Here is a 24,319-nt window from a genome sequence, read left to right as displayed (position 1 = left end):
AATAAAATAAAACCTACACACAGCAACAGTGTTTTGTGTTGTGTAGGCTCCTATTCCTTATGTGCAAATGGCTTTAGATACCTATTGGGTCCATAAATTACCATATAGCATATATTCAACACACAAAAAAGTGACAATTTGTTGTTGACAAAGCGCAGCTGGACATATAAAGGACCCCATTACCTTCAGTAGCTTAGGGCCTCATCACACCTAAATCCGGCCCTGTCCCAATACAATTCAGGCTGCCATGTCTCAGGGCCATGGCTCTGCTCTGCCAAAAACCACCTTCACACCATTTCACTGCTTGCCTTGGGGTCCCTTGTGCTGGCACTTGTTTGAATGAAACCTGTGGAAGATACTAAGCCTTTAAGGTGACACACAGTCTAAGACCGCCTGTGAATAGGCAGTTTTCAAAGACTATGCCTGCATCCAAGGGATTAAGCTGGCTTCCCCCATCCTGTACTGAAGGGTCATCTTTGCTATTTGAAGCTAGATCATAGGGCAACATCCAATGTCAAGTGCTGCTCAGAGCAGACTCCCTGAAGCCAATGCAATCTAACAAAATCAGCCCATTTATTTCAGTGGGTCTAACTCCAGGTATGGAGCAGCTTGATATCACTTCTAGTATTTTCCAAACAACTTGAGGGGAATATGCCTAATGCATCTCATAAGCAGAAGGACTGCACAAGGGCTCTCCCAAGATGGGTTTTCCTTCTGCTACTCTTGAAACCAGCTATGGAGGCGTGGGGGGAGCATAGATATAGCCCAGCTAGTTAGAGAGAGGTGCTAACAACACTACGGTTGCAGGTTTGACAGCTTCATATTTCTGCATTGCAGGGAATTGGACTACATGATCAGCGTCCCTTACAATTCCATGATTCTACAAAACTCCCAGAAGAGTGCATAGGGAAAGCTGAAATGCTTGTGCAGGTGACACGTTTCGAATCATGCGCCGTTGAATTCTCCTCCAGTGCTTATGCTACATTTGTACAGCTGAAGGTGTAGGGACATGGGTGGCGCTGTGGTCTAAACCACTGAGCCTCTTGGGCTTGCCGATCAGAAGGTTGGTGGTTCGAATCCCTGCAACAGGGTGAGCTCCTGTTGCTCAGTCCCTGCTCCTGCCAACCTAGCAGTTCGAAAGCACGCCAAAAAGTGCAAGTAGATAAATAGGTACCACTCCGGCGGGAAGGTAAATGGTGTTTCCGTGCGCTGCTCTGGTTCATGCTAGCCACATGACCCGGAAAAACTGTGTGTGGACAAATACCAGCTCCCTCAGCCTGTAAAGCGAGATGAGAGCTGCAACCCCAGAGTCGTCTGCGACTAGACTTAACTGTCAGGGGTCCTTTACCTTTTTATTGAAGGTGTGCCCCACACTGGCTGCATTGTTCAGTTACAGTAAGTGCGGCATCGTTCTGCTTGGCACCTACAAGTTTTACACCAATATTTGCAATGCACTTCCAATCTTACATCAAGAACAAGGCTCCTTAGCCTTCATGGATTGAACTCACCACTTTTCTGACCAGTGGAGTGTCCCACTGTTTGTTCACGCATGAGATGGGCGAGAGACTTGGAATTGTGAAGCAATGTCGGCCCCAGCACTGGAAGCACTTGAGCAGCTCTTAATGACTGGCCAAGGGACAAAGAGAGGAAGTACCAGTCTGTGGCTGGCTTCAGATATTTCAACATATCCTGCCATCCTTGCTGGAGAGCCAGACAGAGGCCAGCCTCTATACTAGTGGTCTTCCATGCAACTTGAGCAGGTACCATGCACAGTAATGGACTCCTCCTGATACACGAGATCCATGAGACTACCAACAAGTGAATTTGATAGTGTTTATTATACAAACCATTAGAAGTAAATTTACACAGCTATTAATTATAGAAAGTGGCATCAAGTCTTGGCACTGCCATACTGTGTAACACAGTTTAAGTTAGTAGAGTAAGGCATGATTCCATTTTAAGGCATGCAGGAAAGGGGTTTATTGCATTCCATATTTTTCCTTCAGCTCTTCCACTTTTTTAATATATGCTTTCATTGCATCTTCTTTGGACATTCCTGAAAGAGAAAAAGGATTATGCAGGTGAGCAGAGATAAAACATGAAGTAGTGCTCAACCCATGCTAGATCTATGGTATCAGCCTGCCTCCCTCGCCCTAGTCACCTAAGCAAGGACTCCTCTGTGCCCATTTGTTACATAACTGTACGGTAGGTTAACCTTTACTTCAGCGGCCTGTGAACACGAATAGTCAATTCAGTCTAAAAGATGGCCCAGCTGTATGTTGAAACTGGATTAAGTGGTGGAGATCATGATCCCTTAAAATGGACAAGGTGGGGGAAAGGAAAGCAACAAGCAACCTTGACTCCCATGTACACCCTGCAAGTTATGTGTTTTGGCCGAAGGAACCTCCTAGCTTCTCAGGTACAGAGCTGTGAATCTATAAAAGACGACTCTTGGCAATTTTAAAGGTGCTGAAACAGCCTGCTAGGAGGAGTTTCAACACAGATACTCTCCCCCCACTGCATCCATTGACGCCAGCACATCTGTGCACATGTGGAAACATGAAACAGCTGCAGTATAGCCAGCTTTTGTGACACTGAAACTAAGGGCTTAAAGGAAGGCCATAAAGCTGAAGGAATGAACTGCTAGAGTTAAGGCAAGTAATGTTGATCTATGGGTGAGATTAAGTTCAGTCAGCCATCCCAATGATTTGATAGCAATTGAGTTGTATTTGCTGTTACACTTAAGGCTTACCTTTCAAGGAATTCCAGGCGTCCCACTTGGCCTTCCCTTTGAAATCAAGCATTCCAGGACGGTCTGAAACAGTAACATTTTAACATAGTAATGAAGCAGCCTTGCTTTCCCCCCACAGTACAAGAGATCACTTTGGGTATACAAACAAAGTCAAACTGCATGAACTTGCAGGTGCAACTTCTTAAAAATAAAAATGATCATGATCCTGACCAGTCAGTGTCTTATTTATCTTACGCTTCCCATTTAGATTTAAGAGGCAACAGCATGGTTGGGGTATAGATTTTGGCATCCCTTTGTTACTTATTATTTTTGTTTGTTTTTTGCAGCCTAGAAACAGAAGTTTAGTCCTGCTTGTTAAAAAGCTTTAAGCCTGCCAAATATTTACTTCCTGCATGTTTTTGTTCATTGTATAGTAAGTTGTTTGTTAACTCTGAGTTTCCATTAGGATAGATCACATTTTGCTGTGTGCTGATTCTAGCTGTTTTTCTAAAGTTGATATCTAATCTAGAGGTACTCCCTTGAAGAGTTGCTAATGATAGCAAAGTTGCTGCCTCTCAACTTTTGAAGGACAGCTTTAATCCAAGGATTGTTCAGTCAACATGGCATGTTTGTTCCTGGATGAAGGGTATTTACTAATCATTGTTCAAAATGATTTCGCATACATGGTTTAATGTGCAACCTAAAAGCCAACCCATATTCTCGGATCCAGGATAACCAAGTGCTGGAGAGACGGCAAAATAAGCACCGTATTGCCTACGATGGAGCCCCCTGAACCAAGATGAGCAAGTTTCCTTTGGATCATCTAACTCAACTCACTAACACATCAACATAAGTGCCTGCATATTTGTTCTTCCATAAGGTAGGAAGCCTGTGTTGCCAAGTTAGGCAGCCTAGATGTTAAGATAAATATGCCCATACTGGCTGCCAGAAACTGACTCATCAATTCACAACTAATTTTAATGGTAGACAACTTGCTCAATCTCATGCAGGGTGCAATGCCCTGTGGTTTGACATTAGGGAATCACCCTACATTTTCATGCAAACCGCATGCCATATGTGTTGCAATATTCCATTTGGAAATGAAAAAGATCCGAAAAGATTTCTCTCTCTCTCTCTCTATCCAAGGACACTTAAGACAACCATTCACTGGGACAGAAAATGCACAGAACATCTCAGGAGCAAGCTCTGGTAGTTACTTGGTGCTCACTTTGGGACCACTGCTGCCATATTGGTTGTTCCACTTCCATCTACAAGGAGGATCCTTTTCAGCAATAAGGAAGACAATATTCTGGCACTCTCTTCTCTGATTTACCCAACTAGCTACTCTATGGTACACAGAGATACAGGGGCAGATTCCATTGCGGAAATGTTCACCTGGAACAGACGGCCTCTTCCTTTTGGCTCCAAGCGATTCTGTTTTTTTGGTAACCGATCACAATCTCCATCGTACCATGTTATTTTGCATTTATATAGTGAACCTCAAGCATCTGAATAAGTTCACATATATTTCCAGTAATCTTTATACAGCCACCCTGTATGAAAATCCTCCAAAGGATTGAATGAACTCTGAGCCAGCAACTTCTCATCTGGCTTCCAGTTAACCATTTGTAACAGTTAACCATTTGTGCCTTGGCCTAGTGTAGTGGCTACCGTACCAGAGCAGCCTTTGTTTCCTTGGCAATCTACTGAACACCAGCATTTGGTGTAGTAGGTTTGTCCGTATTTGACTGCTCTTTTAGAAGGACTTGCCTGAAGGCCCAGGATGGTCAAATATTGCCTTTTGACCTACTTTCCATGCCTGTGCTGTAGGAGTGGCTGGAGAGGGGTGGGGCATACATAAACGAATGTATTGTGCTCAAGTTCTATGATTAGCATTTCAGAATGAATTGCATGCAAACACAGCCCTATCATTTTTACTCCAGGATTGGCAATGGGGCTATTCATGAAAACCAGCTGCTTGCAAGGTACTGGGTGACCTTTAGCTCTAGTTGGCACTGTCATCCCAGAGGGAAGCTAAGCTACTGCCTGACCCTTGCACTGCTGGCACTGGAAGCGGAGGCAATTAGCCAAGTGTTTCAGATCTCCCTCCTGCAGCATGTCCATCAGTAATCACACTGTTGCAAAATAAAACAAGGGCACTCATGTCAGTCTTCTGGTTGGTCCCATTATCAAGAACCAGTATGCTATCCTTTATTCATCTACCAAGCCTCTCACCCCTCCCCATCCTCCAAAACACACACAAGCTACAGAAACAGCAGAATTATGCCTAGACTTTTCATCCAGTTTTACGTACTGAAACTGGACTCCCTTTTCAGCTAACTTCCCTGTATTCGGAGTTACCCAATACAGTAGTACTTCAGGTTACAGACTCCGCTAACCCAGAAATAGTAGCTCGGTTTAAGAACTTTGCTTCAGGATGAGAACAGAAATCACGCAGCGGCAGAGGGAGGCCCCATAAGCTAAAGTGGTGCTTCAGGTTAAGAGCGGACCTCCAGAATGAATTAAGTTCTTAAGCCGAGGTACCACTGTAGGCTGAACCACCAAGTAGGTTGGTAGATCAGGGTACCAGCTGTGGCAACATGAATGGCCTCTAAGAGCAACTAGTCATTCTCGTGATCAGTACAAAAGTTGTGTTTGCACGAGGGGCTTTAACTTTAACTTCCCAAGCATCTTTAGGGCTCTTCTGAATAGTTGCTTGTAGGACATCCCAACCTGACTTCAGCTACTTATTGATACTCCTGCAAAGGATATCTAAATATTAACCCCCCTGCCCCAAACAGTGCTATCCAGTGCAACATGAAGACTCTGCAGGTGTGCTTTTAGTTGTAAGATACCAAATGGGTGCTTCTGTCCTCGACTAGCGAATCTGATAGTTTCACCTTCCTCTTGAAAGATGAAACCCAAGCGTAATACTAGGCTGTTATGCGAACCCTAGTCTAGCTGTGCAATAGTCTGCTATCTCAGCTCCAGCCAACTAAAAGTGGCCCAACCTATCCTTTTGGAATTCACTTTCTGAACACTCGTCCAATAGGATACTTGGAGTGCCAACATGGTAACACATCCAAAGCAGCAGACACATTTATATCCTGCTTAACTGTTGTACTGCAATACTGAGCAAGGGTTGTGGAGAGGGGTAAAGAGGATCTGGTTGTAGCTTCTAAAGGCAGTCGCTCAAACTTATAGCAAGTTCCATTGGAACAGTTTATAGTTGCCATTCTCACAGCAATTTCACGAGTTCTATGCCAAGGACCCTCACAAAAAAGGCATTTTGTTTTGAGTTGTGTGCAAATCAGAGCAAGCTTTGTCGCAAGTATCTTTCAGATCAGAGCTGCAAGTGCTCCTAGCCCAAAGCTCTTGAGAGTCACTTAGACTAGACACCAATAAGTTAAGCAATGCCCTGAACTACTGGATTGGGTAAATTGCTTCACTTAGAACATGGAATCTCTGCAAGGATCGGACAACTCGTCCTGACTAGGCCTTTGAAATGTAGAACATTTCTGCAGGCACTACTGCAAGTTACATCCCACTTGAAGTTTTCTACTCTTTCATAATAACCAGCTAAATCTGGCTACACTCCTTGAAGTATGCGAGGTATTACATATTTCAAAAGAGCTGCTGTATCAGAAGTTACCAGAAATGGTCACCTCAATAGGGAGACTTCATGTGAAATGATGTACGTGAAACTATAGTTATGATTGCTGCAATATTACTTTTTAATCCACTTATTTATATGCTGTTGTATGAAATCTATGCACATTGCAGGACTTGCTGTAGCTCCATGCTATGTATACAAGCAGTAGCAACTGATGCTTTTAACTATTTATGGTATGAAGCAGATTTTGAAAGAGGTTATAAGCAGCTAAGTAAATTGCTTACTATTGCAAGTTGCTTTCAAGCAAACGAGCAAGTCTGAAATGAAAGGCAAGTTGATCTCGTTGAAAGGCTGCCCCGGGCATTTAAGGAGCTCTGTATTGAGGGAGCACATTTACTATCAAGTGTTACATACAGTTAATATACCCACATTTAACTTACGGTGCTCATTTGGACACACAGCATATAGGCTCTTTACCTACCTGGTGTAAGTTCCGTTACCTTTTAGTATATAGTAGTTTATAGTTCTCAATGAAATAACTCAATAGATTAGGATGAAAGAATTGCTCAATGACCAATCCCAATGAGCAACGATTGCTCAATGACCAATCCCTAAGCATGGATTTGAATGTGGTATGAAGTTAACTCATACCTGTATTTACATCTCCAACTGTGGCCTGCTTGTAATGGCTGTAGATATCCAGCATTTCTTGATCTGTTGGTTGGGTCTTCAGCTTCTTGACTTCCTCAGCAGCTTTTTCAAACTCTGCCTATTTCGAATAAGGATTCAAATTAAGGGATTTACTGCTGTTCAGTACACTTACTGTAGGCAAACATAATTCATCTAAATCAGAATTTCAGCACCAAACGTTTCAGAGCTTCATGAACTGTGGTACAGTCCTTTACATGTTTACTTTGAAATAAGTCCCACCAGGTTAGCTGGACTTACTCCCAGACAAGCATGCAATAGGATTCAAGGTGTGGGAATTTAGTTGGGCAAACAGTGTGGAGATTTGAAGCTCGATAATTATCCTGAGGGTGGAAGGTTGCAAAATGAGTCGCTTTACTAACAATTGGCAGAAAAGCTGTTCCAGCACGACTTACGAGGGCTGCCTCCGATGTTGCCCAATTTCTTTTCAAGTTCAAGTCCCTGCAAGCCACTTTCACCAAGACATTGCACACGCCACCAAGTGCTGCCGGATACCTTGAGCAAGCTGCTCATGCACTTGGCAGCGGAAGCCACAAAGGGCCATTATCTCCAGCTACATTTGCATGCTTTTTCCCAGGCCCAACTTTGTAAATTCTGTTGCATCCACAGTCAGCATGCTAAGGAATCCTTTCACACAAGAGTCTCACATACCATAAAAACTGAGGTTTTATCACCCATCCTTCAACCACTAGATCAGTTAGGCAAAAGTGCCTGTTCCAGATGGGAGGGGGGAGAGAGAGAGAGAGAGAAAAGAAAAGGCTGCCTGTACAGTATTAGCAATTCTAAACAACAAGAACTCAGCTTCAAGCTATTATGCATAAGGACTGCAGACCCACTGTGCAAAATCTTGAAAGTCTGGCTTCTGAAAAGTTTCAACCACCATGACTGAAGATACAAAGTAACGGCTTTGGAAGAATTTTTAAGAATTTACCTGGCTAGTACACGCTTCACATTTGTGGTTTTATAATGATCACTGGCTATTATTTCAGACGTGGCGACTTACTTTTAAGAGTGGGCCACAACTTTGCAGAGGAATAAGCCCCTGGAGAACTTAGCACTGCCTACCAAGGCACAAGCGCGTGCTCTGCAATGGGGGAACAAGGGCGCTTCACGCCTCCTCCTGCCCGACGAGGAAAGAAAGAGACACCCCCCCACACCTCATTCCGGGCCGCCTATATTGCGGGGTGGGGTTTGTGTGGGTGCTTGCATGAGCAGCATAAAGCAGAAATTTATTAGGCAGCGGCCAGAAGGAGAAGTGTGGAAGACACACTTCCAACTAGAAAGAAAGCAGGAACAAGACCTCAACACCCTTCCGCCGACAAATGCGAAGAAAAGAGAAACCGACACTGAGAAAAGCCTAGCGAAAGAGAAGCGGACTTGCCGCGCCTGCAAAGGGGGTGGGGTGTCTTGGAAGAGCGCCCTTTCGTTAGGGAAGGGGGCTTACCTGTGCCATGGTTGCAGAAGCGCGCAGCGACCTCTTCCTGATGCAACAAAAGGCTGAACTGTGCCCGTTGCAGCTTTTTGCCCCAAAGTCTCTATTTCACGAATCAGCCCAGCTCGCACGGCCAATCAGAAGAGAGGGGGCGGGCGCTCGCGCGTCTTCGTTCCCATCGCGATTCGGCAAGCGGGTGGAACTGACGGGAGAAAGGCAACGCCTGACTCCGATGGTGGCCACAGATGTACGTATAACCAAAATGGAAGACTAGCCTACCTCCCTCGTTCCTTACGTTGTTTGAAGACCCTCTTCGCGAGTGAGGCAAAGGCCCATAGGCGTAGCCAATACTGTATTTTTGTTAGGAAGGGGCAGGACTTTTGTTAAGAGGGAAAGAACCGACGTGACTGGCCAATTAAGTAGGCATTCCTATTGTTTTACTTGATCTGGGCAGGGGGCAGCTGCCCCTCCTTTGGCTACGCCCATGACAAAAGCTGATAAAAATACATAAGGATTCATATTAAGGTTAAAGTAAGCAAGTATTTTGGGGGGGATGGAGGAAAAGCAACAACAGCGATGACGTCTATCGAGGAAGCTGCGGGCTGCACATAAGGACTTTCGGAAGCCGTGCGCGTGCATGCATCCTGAGCTTAATTCGAACTTTAAAAAGCAGGCACCCACGATTATTAGTGGACCGTCCAGCGCCTGCTGGCTTGTTTTTTCGTTTGCAGAGGTAATGCTACGATAGGTGGACTTTGCAAGCCGGGGTTTCTTTTTTTTATGTTTTTAAGCAAAACTGCATGCTCAGAATAGCTACGGTTCTTATCTGGGGTAAGAACTCTTGATTAGCAATTTCAAATCATGGAAATTGCCCTAAGTGATAGATGCAGACTATGCTGAGAAAATGTCATGATTTCTATCAATGCGCGGCTTCCCCCATTCTTGACCCGCACATGGAGTATTCGAACAGACTAGTCGACAACCGGAAGTATATCAACGTTAATGACCGCGGCCTCTGGATAATAAGCGTAATTAGGCGAGGGCGCGCCCGCCCGAAAAGAGAAGCGCCTGCAGTCGAAAGGGAATGCCGAACGCGCAGGTTCAAGCCCTACCAAGACTCCACCTCGCCAAAGGAGAAGATTGTTCCCGTCTCCGTAGACCGTAATTCATGCTATTTTAATATGAAACTGAGCGGTTGATTTGGGTTGGAAGTGGGTGTCTCAAGGCAACTAAAGTGCATTAAATATTTGCTGCAACGAAAGGAGCATTTTGTAGTATTAACAGTGGGCTACACTGCAGGGTTGTCATAAGCCACTATTGCCCACAGCCTTCTCCTCAACCTGCAACAAAGGGGAGATTGGCAAAGCAATTTTACCGGCAAAGCAATTTTAATACATTTTAAAATTCTGATTTTCACGGGAATGTAAACGTGAATAATAATAATAATAGTAGTAGTTTCTACCCAACAGATTACGCTGTAAAGTGCAAATCCCAAATAAATCAGAGAACATGAAACACGTATGTAAGCCTCTCTGAGTTTCAAGAACGTGTATGTATATAAGATTGCAGGTTAAGCTTTCTATCAGGTACATATCTCTATATTTCGCATATAGTGTTAACTGGCCATGAGTGCTTCAATTTAGAACGGGAATTCAGGCTGCGCGCAAACTTTTGTTCTCTCTATGGGCGAAGTTGCCGTCAATTATAGAGCGATGGGCGTACCTAAGGATAAAGGGGCCAGTGGGCGACGCAACTCCGCCAGTAGGGCGGGAGAAATGTGCTCGCGACAGCCAATCGTTGGCGAGTTCGTGGAAGGCGTTTTCAGAGGAGGCGAGGCTGTGTCTGGAGGCTGCCGGGGAAACGCGGCGTCTAAGTACCAGGAAGTGGAAGTCCTCTGCCTGAGATTGCGCCACGTGTTTGGAGGGAAGGCGTTTGCCTGGAGCGCCGGTGAGGCAAAGTGTGGGGAGGACGAGGAGAGCGGGATTCGTTGTGCGAGTTGGTCAGGGGATTCCCAGTAGCAGCAAGAATGACATTTCCTAGCCTGACATGAGAATGTTGTCAAGCGCACGTTCTGTTTGACACTTTGGTTGGTCGCAGTAGTGGTTTTGCAGAGGATTGACACAATTATTTATATATTGGCGCCCGCCATAAGGTGATCTCACTACCCCAGGCCGTGAGCTATGTGGTGGTGCTTCGTCCGTGCACCGCTACACTATTGAGCAAGAGACCAAAAAATAAAATAAAAAATAGAGTTTGGAGTGAGACTCAGGGAGATGTGGGTTGGGTGGCTGTGCCCCCAGTGCCCTGGTACTGTGTAGCGAAAAATGTGCAGTTCATGGTGCTAAGAACTGGGTGTCTTAGTTAGACACAGCGCTGCTTGACTTTTACTAAACATTATTTATGCCACCATGTGGTTTTGGTGTAGCTTGCATGATGCTCTGAACGTGCCAGACCAAAAGTGGGTGAGGCAACCGATGTGATTCTTAAACAAACACCCTTTTACTTAAATGGTTAAAACGATAAAATAGTTGTTGGGTTGAAATAAACGACAGACGAGTGACAAGTGTCATACGGGAGGCATCTCTCGAGCAAGTTTCAGAGAGTCCCTTTTATTGAATATTACAGCATTGCCAAGCATTGCCACGTACAGTGGTACCCCGCAAGACAAATGCCTCGGAAGATGAAAAACTCGCTAGACGAAAGGGTTTTTCGTTTTCTGAGGTGATTCGCAAGATGGATTTTCCAAAGGGCTTGCTTCGCTAGACGAAACAGCCCTGCCTCTCCTGTCATGGCGACGGTCACTGCACGCACGCACACTCACTTCCCCGCTCCTCCGGCTCCCTCCGACCTTCCGGCTGCCTCGCGCCGCTGCCCACCGTCCTCGCGTGCTCCTCTCAGAGAGCCGCTGCCGCCAGCAGCCAGCGTTGCAGCCGGAGTTGCGCTCCTGAGCCCTGCCGCCCTCCAGCAGCCGCGTTGCGCGGTGGCCACAAGGCGCGGGTGAGTCCGAGCTACCGGCTGCGGCAGCTGCCCTGCTTCTCCCCATCCCTCCCCGCCATTGTTAGTGTTTAACTGCAGTGGTGCTTCGCAAGACGAAAAAACTCGCTCAACGAAAGAACTCGCGGAACGAATTAATTTCGTCTTGCAAGGCACCACTGTCTGTGTTTGTTGCTGATTGGTTAACACAAGGACAAAGCAAGGGTTGCATATAGGCTGCATATAGGCATTAATCATCAATAGATTAAAGGTTGGGAAAGGAACACAGAATTAGACAGGTATGAAAACCTCCTTGTTAAACTGTTACTATTGATTGATATTCACATTCATAGATGTGGTCAACCATGCATTAAGAACAGGTAACCGAACATTCTAGGGTGGGTGAGCACGGAATGCTTCAGCTCAGCATGTGCAGAAGCAAAACTTCCCATCAAATAGTATATTCTAGCAAATAAGGTGCAGCAAGTAAACGAGACATCTGTTTACAAGTACAAACTGTATTACAACAAACTGGAAGTGGCATAAGATTGAACATTGTTAAACTTTGCTAAATCACTGATTAAACAATCTAGCCTTTTGAACAGCAGGGGTATTTTTTTGTTATTATGCTATGTATTTTTGTGTTTTTATATTGTAAACCTCGCTGTGATCTGAGCATGGAGGCTGGTATAGAAATTTAATAATTGTTATTATTCACACAATAGTACCTGCAAGTAACCATTTTAGATTTGCTTCAATAGGTTATTTATTGTCAACTGCTTAGAGGTTTTATTGCAGTCAAGCGGTATATAAATTTTGTTCACTTGAAAGTGAGTAGAATCCTCAATTGGTGCCGGAGGAGAATCCTTCCAGTGCAAATGCTAGATTCAAAAGAATGATACAGTATTCCACAGGGCAGGGATGGGTTAAATTCCCCTTTGCTGTCTACTACAATCCTGCCAATTGTTAGTCCCTAGGGGCTACTCTTTGTGTGTGTGTGTGTATGTGTATATATATATATATATATATATATATATATATATATGCAGGTTTTGGTGTCCTCGGGTGTCTTCCCGTGTAAAAGTTGGGGTGTCTAGGCGACGTTTCGACGAGGTCTCACTCGTCATCTTCAGGCTGGTGCTTTCGGCTTCTTGTTACTGGAACAGAGCAGGATCTCAGTGTTTGAGTTCCTATAAATACTGTTGAGGAGGTGTGGTGTATAGCCTCCAATGTTCTGGGCAGAGAGGAGGTTCCCAGGCTAGTGTGCCTTTTCTTCTTTTGTTCCTTAATTACTTGAGGGATATCTTGAGTGATTTCTTGAGTGATTTCCTGAATCTCACTTAGGTGGGTCATTAGGTGTGGATTAGTTGCTAAAGCCTTCGTGTCTTGAACTCTTGAACTTTGTGAAGAGTTTTTCTGAGAAGATGGCTGTACTGCACTTGGTTGTGCTCTGGCTTGGCTTCGTGTATAGGGGCGAGCTGTGGTTTTGTGGCCTGTGCCAGCCAGATCTGTGTAGGGATTGCAGGGGGGTGCAGCATCCGGAGGTGCCACCCTGGTTTGGCTACTGGATGGTGTCTGTAATTTATCTGTGGAGAGGGTCTGGGTTTGGGTCTGGTGTGGTTGATTGGTGATGGCGTTCTGTGTGCCTCTGGATCTGGTGTCAGATTTTGTGGAATCTGCAATCCCTACACAGATCTGGCTGGCACAGGCCACAAAACCACAGCTCGCCCCTATACACGAAGCCAAGCCAGAGCACAACCAAGTGCAGTACAGCCATCTTCTCAGAAAAACTCTTCACAAAGTTCAAGAGTTCAAGACACGAAGGCTTTAGCAACTAATCCACACCTAATGACCCACCTAAGTGAGATTCAGGAAATCACTCAAGAAATCACTCAAGATATCCCTCAAGTAATTAAGGAACAAAAGAAGAAAAGGCACACTAGCCTGGGAACCTCCTCTCTGCCCAGAACATTGGAGGCTATACACCACACCTCCTCAACAGTATTTATAGGAACTCAAACACTGAGATCCTGCTCTGTTCCAGTAACAAGAAGCCGAAAGCACCAGCCTGAAGATGACGAGTGAGACCTCGTCGAAACGTCGCCTAGACACCCCAACTTTTACACGGGAAGACACCCGAGGACACCAAAACCTGCATTCCTGTACCCGTGAAAATCTACGAAAGCAAATATATATATATATATATATATTTAAAGTTCTGGTTTTGGGTACAATCCTTTATGTACAATGCTGGAATATATCTTAAACAAATAAACAAAAGAACTTGAGGTTTCTTGCTACTGAAACATTGATTGTGCCCAATGCTAGGACCTTATGCTCTTGTTTTTTCCAAAAGCAAGCTCCTTCATTATGTTGCATTACATTTTTGCCTTCCAGGTACTTGTTGGATAACTCACATGTCATCAGAAGACGTTACTGTCACTGTTCGTCTAGTTCGCTCCTTTGAGCACCGTAATTTTAAACCTGTTGTGTACCATGATGTTACTCTGGATCAGACTGTCGGAGAGTTTATTGAATTTGTGAAGAATGGTAAGAAACTGTTATGGCTGGCTAGTGCTTCTTGGTGTGCCAAGGAACATGTGGCAGGTGGAAAAAAGGGGGGGGGGGACTGCCCCATTCTGATAGGCCCCAGGGAAGAGCTGTAGCCTAGTGCTTTGCATGCAAAAGGTACCAAGTTCAATCCCTGGCATCTCTAGGTAGTGCTGGGAAAAACTCCTGCCTGAACCCCTGGAAAGCTGTAGCCAATCAGTGTTCATGATACTGGATAGATGGACCCAATGGTCTGATTTGGTATAAGGCAACTTCCTATGTTTTTACTATGTCATCGCCTGGATGAACAATGTTCTAGGCGTCCGTAGGTTCCATTCTATTGCTCATCCTTCAGAGGACCCTCAGCTTCAGAGACATGTCACATATAAGGCTTCCTGCAGTTATGGATATACAGTGGTACCTCGGGTTACATATGCTTCAAGTTACATACGCTTCAGGTTACAGACTCCACTAACCCAGAAATAGTACCTTGGGTTAAGAACTTTGCTTCAGGATGAGAACAGAAATTGTGCTCTGGTGGCGCGGCGGCAGCAGGAGGCTCCATTAGCTAAAGTGGTGCTTCAGGTTAAGAACAGTTTCAGGTTAAGAAGGAACCTCCAGAATGAGTTAAGTACTTAACCCGAGGTACCACTGTAACAGTGTGGATGGAATTCATGGGATTATGATGACTGTTCACAGATACTGGGATGTATTGTGCATGATTTTAACCTGTAATTTCAAACATCCTTGGTACACTTAATGTGGCACTATAAGCCTTCATGTTTTCTTGGAACTTGGGTTCCATTGATTTGTATGACTTGGACTGCAGGCCTGTGTACACTTACTTGGGAGTAAGCTCCATTGAACTCAGATGAACATATTTTTGAGTAGACATGCATAGGATTGTGCTACTGGTTCTAAGAACAGAGAATAACTGTGGGCAGGATTCACTTAAAGCAGAAGCCCAGGGCAAGAACTTCTGCTAGTGAAATGGGGCGTCCCTCATCTTCTCCTCATGCCCCTCCAAACTGGCTCTGGGGGCTTGGGAGAACCCTCAAAAGAGTGTGTAGGGGAAGGAGGGGGGATTGCTCCACCTGGAAAGCTGAAATGTTTGTACAGATGGAACAATTGGAAGAGCGCAGTGTTGAATTTTACCCATTGTGTATATCTTGTTAAATCCAAGTGAAAATGGTTAATGTTCCTTTTCAACATTTCCCCCCCTAGATGTGGTATTAAGGACAGGACTTCCACCTCCTTTTAAAAAATATAAATACGGTATGTATCTTTCCTTGCACTTCCATTAAATTGGTTTATCTGCATCGGGGTTAGCCTGTGATGCCCTCTGGATGTTGTTGGACTACAACTCCCATGAGCCTCAGCTAGCTTGGTCATTGGTGAGGGATGATGGAAGATGTAGTTCAACAACATCTGGAGGGGACCTAATTAGATACCCATTGTGGTTTTTTGTGAGGGGAAGCTGGATGTAGAGGTTGGGCTGGAAAATAATTGGGAGTTTTGGTTCCAAGACAGGTTAAGCTTTACCTCATGGAATAATTAAACAGTTGTACATCTTGGAAATCATTTCAGTATTAGCCTGCAGATTATTCATGCTGGTGTTAATTGGCAGCATTGTCTTTTGGGTATTAATTTTTTTATCATCTTCCTTAAGTGCCTTTTAAACTCGCCTCACATGTTGAAGTGCTGCTCATGACCCACAATCCTTTGAAACTGCAGTTTCCTCCGTGCTTCTGCATTTCAATATCCAGCAACTAATTGTGAGGTCAGAAGGGGTAGCCAAGCAGGAGCAAGAAGCATGGAATGAGAGGCTTACGTGTGGAAAGAATTTACATAGTAAATAAGAAGAGAGTGGGAATGAGGCTGGAGGTAAACAGGAAAGAGCTTAAGTATGAATTTGTGAAACGGATATAAAATTAAAGCAAAGTATTTTATTCATCATTGAAAACAAACAGGATTTGGACTCCAAAATCAAATATATTTGATTTGGCAATATAGTATTATATAATATATCTAGCTTGGAATCTGACATTTTGAAAAATTTCAACTTTCAGGGAGCAACAATTAAACATCAGGTTTCTCCTGCTTGTTGTCAAGAAGATCTAGGCTTGACTCAGGAGTTATAGGGGACATTTGTAGTGGTTCCTAGTTGCATAGTAGAGTTCCAGTGCTTTGCAGTTCAGTCCTGTCTTGGGATAGGGGAAGAAACTGAATTCAGTTTGCCTTTAATGCTGAATGTATCAAATTTGCATTTTCTGAAACAAAGTTCTCTAACCAGTGTTTACAAACATGCACATAGCTGGGGAAATGTGTATAAAAATGAATAAATTAGTGAAAACAGCATGCAAAACATACAGTAGCATATTAGGGAAAAAATCCTTGCAAAATGTGTACATTAGGCGAAAATAGCATTAAAAATTTAATGAAACAATAGCACTAAATTTTAATTAAAATAGCACTTAATTTTTTACGAAAAAATTGCGAAGTGCTGCAGCATCTTGGAGAACTGCATTTAAGATTGAAAAAATAAGAAACTAAGAACCGAAACTGACAGGTTTCGCCCGCTCCCACCCAATCCATTATAGTTCTTCACTAACTGTCGGCAAGAAAACAGCAGTTTAGTTAATGGATGGGTGGTTTTTTGGTTGTGAACATTTGCCTTTTGCCTTGCTTTGCTAATGCATAACATAACATGGTTACAAAAGCAGCAGGTATTGATAATAAGAAACCAGAGTGCAATTATCAGAAAAAAAGCAGCCATTTGAAGCACACCTACTTTAAAATAAAATGCTGCTCAAAGCTTGAGGGTATGGCTTTCCTGAAAACACCGATAGGTAGGCTGGACATTCAGCAACAGTATAGCAATTGTAAGACATGGTGGTTGTTTCATATTTTTACTGAGATTACTTTAAATAGGTGATTGCCACTTACTTTGCAAAGATAAAGAAAAAGTCAGTTGTAATGTGGCCTCTCTGTGTTTGGTATAAAAGGTCCTCAGTGAGTGTCCTTAGCAAACACCACCAGCTTTTATATTTCATGCACAATTCAGCATGTTTGTTGCAAGTAGAGGTTTATCAAGTAGGGATGTATTCTGAGGTTGCCTCCAATCCGGAATGGGAAACTGTGATTATATTAGGAAGAAAGATGATCTCATATCACACAACTTCTGATTAACAGTTTAAAAAGGGACCTGCTTTCTCTGTGTGTGTGAGTTTTTACTTTTAAACCATATAACTACTAATCAAAACTGCGATTGGAAATTCAGATTCATTTTGTGGCTTGAATTCCGCAGCCTATACTGTCAACTGGGTTTTTAATTTATTTGTATTTTTGAGTAGTCTTAAGGATTCTGCTCAGCGTTTGTGTTCAAGGCTTAATGGATGCGAGATTAGATTGCATGTTTCTAAGTATATAAACCTTCTACAGCTGATTCCGTTAGTATTTTTGAGCTTGTAAAGAACAAGTCTCTGTTGAATTCGGAGGGATTTTCTAGGATTGTGATGATGTTGTACTGCCTGTCCAATTCTAGTTGAGAGAAGCAAAATATTGCAAGGTAACAAATGTGCAGGAAGAATGTATGGTGTGATGCACAAGACCTTAGATGGAGCATTATAGCTAAATGCCCAGTAGAAGAAACAAAAAACCTATCTCAAAGCAAGCAATCTCTTTCAGATACAATGAAGATTCTTCACCAAGCGCATGGCTCTAAGGTACATCTTATGACTGCTCACTCCCCTCCTAAATCTCTCTAAATTTCATTTGTTCATGCTGGAAGGTGCCTGCCTTCTAGTAGGGTATAATGTTATTTGACTACTCCGTATTTATTTTCATCCCCTCCTCCCCCTCCATTTCTAGACCAATGAACTCGTCGTGAGTTTAGAAGATGATGACAAACTCATTTTGGCAGAGGACAGCACCCTGAAAGCCGCTGGCGTAGGTTGGTAGTGGGCTGGGATTGACTGAAGCCTCAGCTCGTTGTTCTTGTCATTGTCCTGGCTGATTATGTTTGGATAGCCTGCTGAAAAGCAAATGCTAAACCTGATGTTCCATACACAACCTGACTATTATTGAGGACCAGTGTGTATGTGTGCTTAATGTACATTAAAATCATTGGGTTCGAGGGCCCCATGTACCTCTCTTCAGAATGCTAATGGGGGTATTCCCTCTGTCGTCCCGTCCACACCGCGAAATAAAAAGGTTATGCTTGGAATTCTGTTGAGGGTAATTTTAAATGACTGACAGCTTGGTTATTCGTACCGTGCCTGCCTCATCTTTTCAGCGACGTTTACACTGATGCTTTGGTTGGAAATTTAAGCAGTGTAACTAGTGAGGAGTAATGAGGAGAGCCTGTTCAATAACGTGCAGTTCTGGAGAGTCGCCAAGATCACTTGAGAGGGAATATAAGTATAAAAAGGGAATATTGGAACACATTTGCTTGCTACCCGATTGGGAAGTGCCATAGGCCATGTCATGCAGCGACAAATGCAAGGTAACAGTGTTGTGTGGCAAACCTGGTGTCCGCTGGGTGGGTGTAAACTTTTGCTCCACATAAGCCAGCTGAACTTCTGAAACATTTGTTGAGCAGGTAGCGATCACATCTCATTCGATTCACGTTATACGAAAAAGAAAAGTAAGCTTTTGGGTTGATACTCTGGCTGGCCTGTGAGGTAGTCAAACTACTCAGGCTTACTGATGGCATGAGGAGAGCTAGGTTCTGGTCTTTTGTTTACTGGACCAGCAAGCTTCCCAGTTAACTGCTGAGATTTTAAATATATGTATTTTAAAACAAAATTTTATTGGGTTTTTAAACAAGTACAAATACAAGAACCATTAAACACTTATCCAGCAGTACAGCTAATGGTGCTTGTTTTATACCTTTATACACTCGCTTACATATTCAGCAATCAAATGTATTACATGATGAAGAGATTTTAAATATTCAATCAGTAAGGTGTGTTAGGGCATTTCTGCATTCAATAAATTTTGGGGGTTGATAAGATCCCAACCTGGTATTTCCAGATGTTCGGCACTACAACTCTCCATCATCCTTAGCTCTTGCTGGTGGGGGATCATGGGAGTTGTAGTGCAAAACACAAGGAGGGCACCTGACTGGAAAGCTGATGCAGTGTTGTTAAAAGCTCTGCACCTATAGGGGAGCTTCATTATGAGACAATGATACGCTGTAGCCTGCACGGCTGGCCTCTTTCTCCTGGCAGAAATATGCTTTTGCTACTGTAAGGGGAAATTTCCTTTGTTTCTTGGAAGTGTTCTAAAGCAGCTGTTTAGTGGAACACCGGTGGGATCTGCAGCAAAATGTTACAGCATGGAGGTGGCTGTTCCATCCCATCTCTCCAGTTTTTCCTGCCTCTCTCCGACAGTCAGCATTCCATAGTCTCTGAGCATACCCAACCCTCATTGGATTGTTTTCGGCTCTTATCCCCCTTAGGGCTTCTCTCTCCCTTCCTAAAGCTTTTTGCACCTCTTCAAACTTTTCAGTCCCCCTCCTCCCACCCCTTTCTTGCCCTCTGACAGTAGCGTTTTGGCTACATAAGCAATGGCACTCACAGTGTAAACATCAGGAATGGAGGGAATGACTGTGGTTATAAACAGAGTAATAGGGATGTAGGCTTTCCAGAAATGTTTGAATTGGCTCATTTAGGCTAATTTGCATATTCAGCTAATTTGTAAAGGGTAATTATCATTGGAAAATGTTATGGCGCCCTAGAGAGTGACCTGACTTCGCATGCTGATGCTACTTGGATTTTGTAAGCAAATCCAACCACTTTGAAGCTGCCAGTTCCCGTATTTGCAATTGGCATCCATTAATTGTTGCTAATGAACTTATGGAAATGGAAAACTTTGCATCGGGCGGGGGGAAAAGCTCCAGAATTCTTATCATCTGCACTGAACCAGAAACATGGGCAGCTGCTATGTAGGTATACTCTCAACAAAAGCCCTGGAACAGATGAGTCCTGTAAGAACCTAAATCAGACATGCCCAAACTCGGCCCTCCAGATGTTTTGAGACTACAACTCCCATCATCCCTAGCTAAGAAGACCAGTGGTCAGGGATGATGGGAATTGTAGTCCCCAAACATCTGGAGGGGCCGAGATGGGGGTTGCCTGACCTAAATGCTTTTTTGCTGTCTTGTGAGATTGGCTTTCTTAGGCCAGTCTTCTCATGGTGGAGATGTAGGAGGCAAGCATTAAAGGAAGCTGTATACCTTTTGCCTGAATATTTGGACCATAGAAATTTTGCTTCATGAAGTGGAAGAATTATGTTCAACCCTCCCCCAGAATGGGGTTCTCAGCTGGTGAAACACTTAATGAATTGAATTTGAATTGAACAATCAAATTGAACAATGAAATTGAAAAGCTAAGAGACTTGGGCACTTTTAAATAGACTCTATGATTGAATTGAGTCAGATACAGAGGGCTGTCATCACTGCCCCTTTTTACTATTTTGGTTTGGCTAGGGATGGAGCCCAAGAAGATACAGGGGAGGGGATATGGACCTTTGCGTTCTCTACTTTCTGAAGTTGGGAAATGCATCCTTCCTTTATGGCAGGGGTGCAGAAACTTGCAGCCTTCCAGCTGCTGTTGGACTCCCTAAAAGCCCAACATGCTTGGCCAGAAACCAGGGCTGCTTCATCAGGAGTGCCACAGGTTACCCACTTCTCAACCTGTGCTGCTGCTTCTTCTTCTTCTTTGGCGATCACTCGTAGCCAAGTAAGATTGTCTTCCATAAACATAGTTTTAACAGTGAGTCCATAAGTGACTGTGAAGGCCAATTCTGGATCCACATGTCCTTTCACAGCAGGGACATAGATTTCCGGGCGGGAGTTGATCACGGTAGGGGTTTGCCAAGCGTGCCTTCCTCTTAGCACGTTTCTCCCTTTCATTCTGAGTTTGAGCATCTTCAAAACCCATGACACCTTTGGTAAAGGCTGTTCCCCAACTGGAGCGCTCGCATGCCAGTGTTTCCCAGTTTTTGGTGTTTATACTACATTTTTAAAGATCTGCCTTGAGAGAATCTTTGAACCTCTTTTGTTCACCACCGGCATTGCGCTTACCATTTTTAAGTTCAGAGTAGAGTAGTTGCTTTGGAAGATGACAATCTTCTTGTCACAAGGAGGCTCTAGTAACTAAACCAGAAAGATCCTGCATTCAAAGAAATGTGGTTCTTGAGAGAGTGGACATGAACCTGAAGCTTGCTGCTTATTTCTCCCAGGTTATAAACCCAGGAGTGAAATGTTATATGTAGGTTGAGTCTTTTAAAAGAGGCCCCGTACTCTGTATCCATGGGGCCTCTTTTAAAGGAGTCACCCTGTAGAAACAGGCCCTATAACTGGAAGTGCTTGGGAGAATTAACTTTTTTTTAATTGGCAACAATTGTCTGATAAATAAGGTTTAACTGTCTCGTGGGGAAGGGCTGGAACTCAGTAGAGCATTTGCTTTGCATGCAGAAGGCTGAAGATTTCTTTTATTTATTTATTTAATTTATATTCTGACCTATCCTCGGAGGTCTCAGGGTGGCTCACAGAAGATTCAATCCCCAGCATGTGAAGAAGCTCTGCCAGAAACCTTGCGGGAGCCGCTACTGACAGTACTGAGCAAAATGGACCAGTGGTCTGCCTTGACTTAAGGCAGCATCCCACCATCTCCCTTTTGATTTGCAAGTACAGTGGTACCTTGGGTTACAGACGCTTCAGGTTACAGACTCCGCAGGTTACAGACTCCGCTAACCCAGAAATAGTACCTCGGGTTAAGAGTTTTGCTTCAGGATGAGAACAGAAATTGTGTGGCGGCAGCAGGAGGCCCCATTAGCTAAAGTGGTACCTGAGGTTAAGAACAGTTTCGGGTTAAGAACGGACCTCCAGAACGAATTAAATTCTTAACCCGAGGTACCACTGTATATTGAATGACAGAGGTTCCCAAACTGTGGTCCACGAGCTTCATTCAGGTGATTTGCAGCGGGCCTGTGAGGAACCTTTAGAATTTGAATGCTGTAGAATTTTATGGCATTCAATAAAACGCCAATAAGAAATAAAAGAAGCAATAGAAATACAATTAAGAATCACAACACAGAACAATTGTGAAAACAGGAAGAAAAAATATGATTAAGTGACCCACCAAGACCCTCAACAATTTTTAGAGCGGTCCAGGGGGGAGGGAAAAAAAGTTTGGGAACTGCTGCTGTATCTTCCTCACTTTCCCTTGCCCCCAGTTTCCGCAGGCCTCCTAGCCAATATTCAGAGTTGCCGTCCCTCGCTCCCGTTTTGCATTACACAGGCAGACTTCATTAACTTCTGGTTTAGTTTATAAAAAATAAAAAATAAAACCGGTGGAACTTAGTCGTGGCTCACCACTTCAAAAGAATCCGACGTCTCTTAATTGTGATGGCTTTCCGTCAGCTCCATCCCCCGCTCTGAATTAGTAATGTTGCTGACTTACTGTTTTAGAAGAGGAAGTCCTTGACCCGCTGGTGGGAAGAATTGTGGCTGCTCTGAACCTTTGCGGGTCCTTCAGCTCTGCCATATCCCCTGTGGATAATTAGAGGCATTTGAAGGTATTGCTGGAGAAGCCAATTTGTGTCTTTCACTTTGCATATTGTTGAAGCCTCATGAATTAATCATTGGCAGGGCAAAAAAATTAGCTCCCTCAGACGCACGTTTTTTTATGGGTCATGAGGGAGAATGTAAAGTGATCTGTAAAATATTCTACTGATCCTCTAAGTATTAAATTATTATGGCTACAGGTTAATTTCAGGGGGATATCCCCCCTCCTGCAGAACAGAATGAGGAACTTGGTTATTTTCCCATGTATTCTGAAGAGAAGCACTGGATTTATTTATGGAATGCTCTGCAAATGGTTTCATAGCCCTTGTTTTAAAATGGTGCCTTTTAACAAGGGTGCTGTTCTTGCCCCTGGCTGTAGTATGCTTTTGGGGGTGGGGTGGGGTGTACTAAGCGCATTCTTGCTATTTGGATCTGATGTAAAAACAAACAAGCGGATAAGTAGGAATAGCCTTGAACCATAGAGTATTCAGCACCATCTGTGATTCTAATTAATATTAATCTAACGTTCTGTGGCTTGAAAATTAATGTTTTCACCAAACACGCTCAATATTTTTCCTTTCAGCAAATGAAACAGAGCTCGCATTTTTCTGCATGGATGATTACAGGAAATATAAAGCGAATCCCGTCGCTACCTGGTGAAGACTTTGCAACTTGGGAGAAGATTCCCCCGCTGCTTGTTTTGTGAGGCTTTATAAATTCTTAAACCTTAAAAAGCTGTATAAGTATAATGAATTTTGTTTGCAGGAACAGCAAACCCTTCTTTTCATACAGTTGCTATCTTCAGTTCTTTTCAAACACAAGCCCCTACTCAGAAATCGTGTGGGAAGTGTTTTTCAGTGGCAACATACCAATCCACCATACATTTTTAAAATGTGAAATGTTGGCTGTGGACAAGATGTAAAATGTAATTAACTAACACCAGTATTTTATTAGGGCTGTGCCTTGGCCTTGGATGAGATGCAAGTCAGAGGCAAAAATCTCTTCCTTGGAGGTACTTGGACCTCCTTAGAATCCAAGGCAGCTTGAGTCCAAGGTGAAGCTGGCTGACTTCAAGACTTAGGAAATATATTGGGCTATTTTTTTATATAATTTTGTTCAAGGGGAAGACATCTCAGACTTTGGGAAATATGGCAAGATGAGCTCTGCCTTGGATCTGAGGCAAAATATGATGCTAATCTGAGCTACGAAGCCATAGCCAAGCCTATGAGGTGGGTTTTTTCTGTACACATATATGTAAGCTAATTTTCCATTCTTTTCCCTTTGTAAAAAAATCCTTTCTGTGTCTTCTGGATAAAATGTAAATGGATACTTGCTGCTGAATGGTTATATGTTATTGCTACAAATCTGAAAAGTTTCACGGGGCGGGGGGTGGGAAGTGTTGTGTACAAATTTGGAAACTTTTGAAATAAAGGATTATTTATCGCAAGTGAGTCATTACTGCTGAGGCTGGGAATCCTGTGGGGTTTTGTCAGAATGGCTGCTGTTCAAAATCTTGTCACACCATAGCCAGTTCCTCCCTCAGAGCTCACTCTCAAAGATCCTTTTCTGTGAGGAAAATAATAAAGGAACAGGTGTGACTGATCCATTAGCACTAACTCATGCCAAATCTTTCATGTTCCATATTCAAATTCATTTCTTCAGCCTTGCAGACAAAATGCTTTTTTTCCTTTTTTTAAAGGGATGGCTAGAATTCTAAGTGAAATACGTTCTTGTAAAGCA

General features: G+C 43.6%; 2 protein-coding genes across 6 annotated transcripts; one reads left to right on the top strand and one right to left on the bottom strand.

Moving 5' to 3' along the window:
* Positions 1-1,819: 1,819 nt before the first annotated feature.
* On the bottom strand, positions 1,820-8,637 carry DBI (diazepam binding inhibitor, acyl-CoA binding protein). Its single transcript, XM_083414484.1, has 4 exons — positions 8,497-8,637; positions 6,996-7,113; positions 2,753-2,815; positions 1,820-2,056 (listed from the first exon to the last, which is right to left on the bottom strand). The coding sequence occupies exons 1-4, from the start codon at positions 8,503-8,505 to the stop codon at positions 1,980-1,982; spliced, it is 267 nt and encodes an 88-aa protein (XP_083270610.1). The 5' UTR covers positions 8,506-8,637; the 3' UTR covers positions 1,820-1,979.
* Positions 8,638-8,769: 132 nt separating this feature from the next.
* Positions 8,770-24,022, top strand: LOC310664482 (UPF0538 protein C2orf76 homolog). Of its 5 annotated transcripts, XM_083413731.1 has the most exons (7): positions 8,770-9,645; positions 13,855-14,007; positions 15,232-15,282; positions 17,695-17,732; positions 17,878-17,959; positions 22,484-22,590; positions 23,163-23,288. In XM_083413731.1, exons 1-6 carry the CDS (start codon positions 9,369-9,371, stop codon positions 22,576-22,578), a joined length of 696 nt encoding a protein of 231 aa, XP_083269857.1. In that variant the 5' UTR covers positions 8,770-9,368; the 3' UTR covers positions 22,579-22,590; positions 23,163-23,288. The 5 variants fall into 5 exon arrangements, with proteins under 5 accessions (XP_083269857.1, XP_083269855.1, XP_083269858.1 ...); XM_083413729.1 differs by lacking the exon at positions 22,484-22,590 and having other exon boundaries at positions 8,773-9,645; positions 17,878-17,955; positions 23,163-24,022; XM_083413732.1 differs by lacking the exon at positions 22,484-22,590 and having other exon boundaries at positions 9,296-9,645; positions 23,163-24,022.
* The last annotated feature ends 297 nt before the right edge of the window (positions 24,023-24,319 follow it).

This window comes from Podarcis tiliguerta (assembly GCF_965153285.1).
Source record: "Podarcis tiliguerta genome assembly, chromosome: 1".
NCBI lineage: Eukaryota > Metazoa > Chordata > Lepidosauria > Squamata > Lacertidae > Podarcis > Podarcis tiliguerta.
This window is presented reverse-complemented; position numbering and strand designations above follow the sequence as displayed.

What these genes read in the sequence shown, in the direction of transcription:
- DBI (XM_083414484.1), bottom strand. An exon ending in AGTTGGAGATGTAAATACAG is followed by an intron (nt 2,816 to 6,995) that starts GTATGAGTTAAC and finishes TTACTGTTTCAG; the next exon opens with ACCGTCCTGGAATGCTTGAT. An exon ending in CGCCTGGAATTCCTTGAAAG is followed by an intron (nt 2,057 to 2,752) that starts GTAAGCCTTAAG and finishes TTTCTCTTTCAG; the next exon opens with GAATGTCCAAAGAAGATGCA.
- LOC310664482 (XM_083413729.1), top strand. Translation starts at nt 9,369, where the DNA reads ATGCAGACTATGCTGAGAAAATGTCATGATTTCTATCAATGCGCGGCT. An exon ending in TTTTAAAAAATATAAATACG is followed by an intron (nt 15,283 to 17,694) that starts GTATGTATCTTT and finishes AATCTCTTTCAG; the next exon opens with ATACAATGAAGATTCTTCAC. An exon ending in ACCAAGCGCATGGCTCTAAG is followed by an intron (nt 17,733 to 17,877) that starts GTACATCTTATG and finishes CTCCATTTCTAG; the next exon opens with ACCAATGAACTCGTCGTGAG.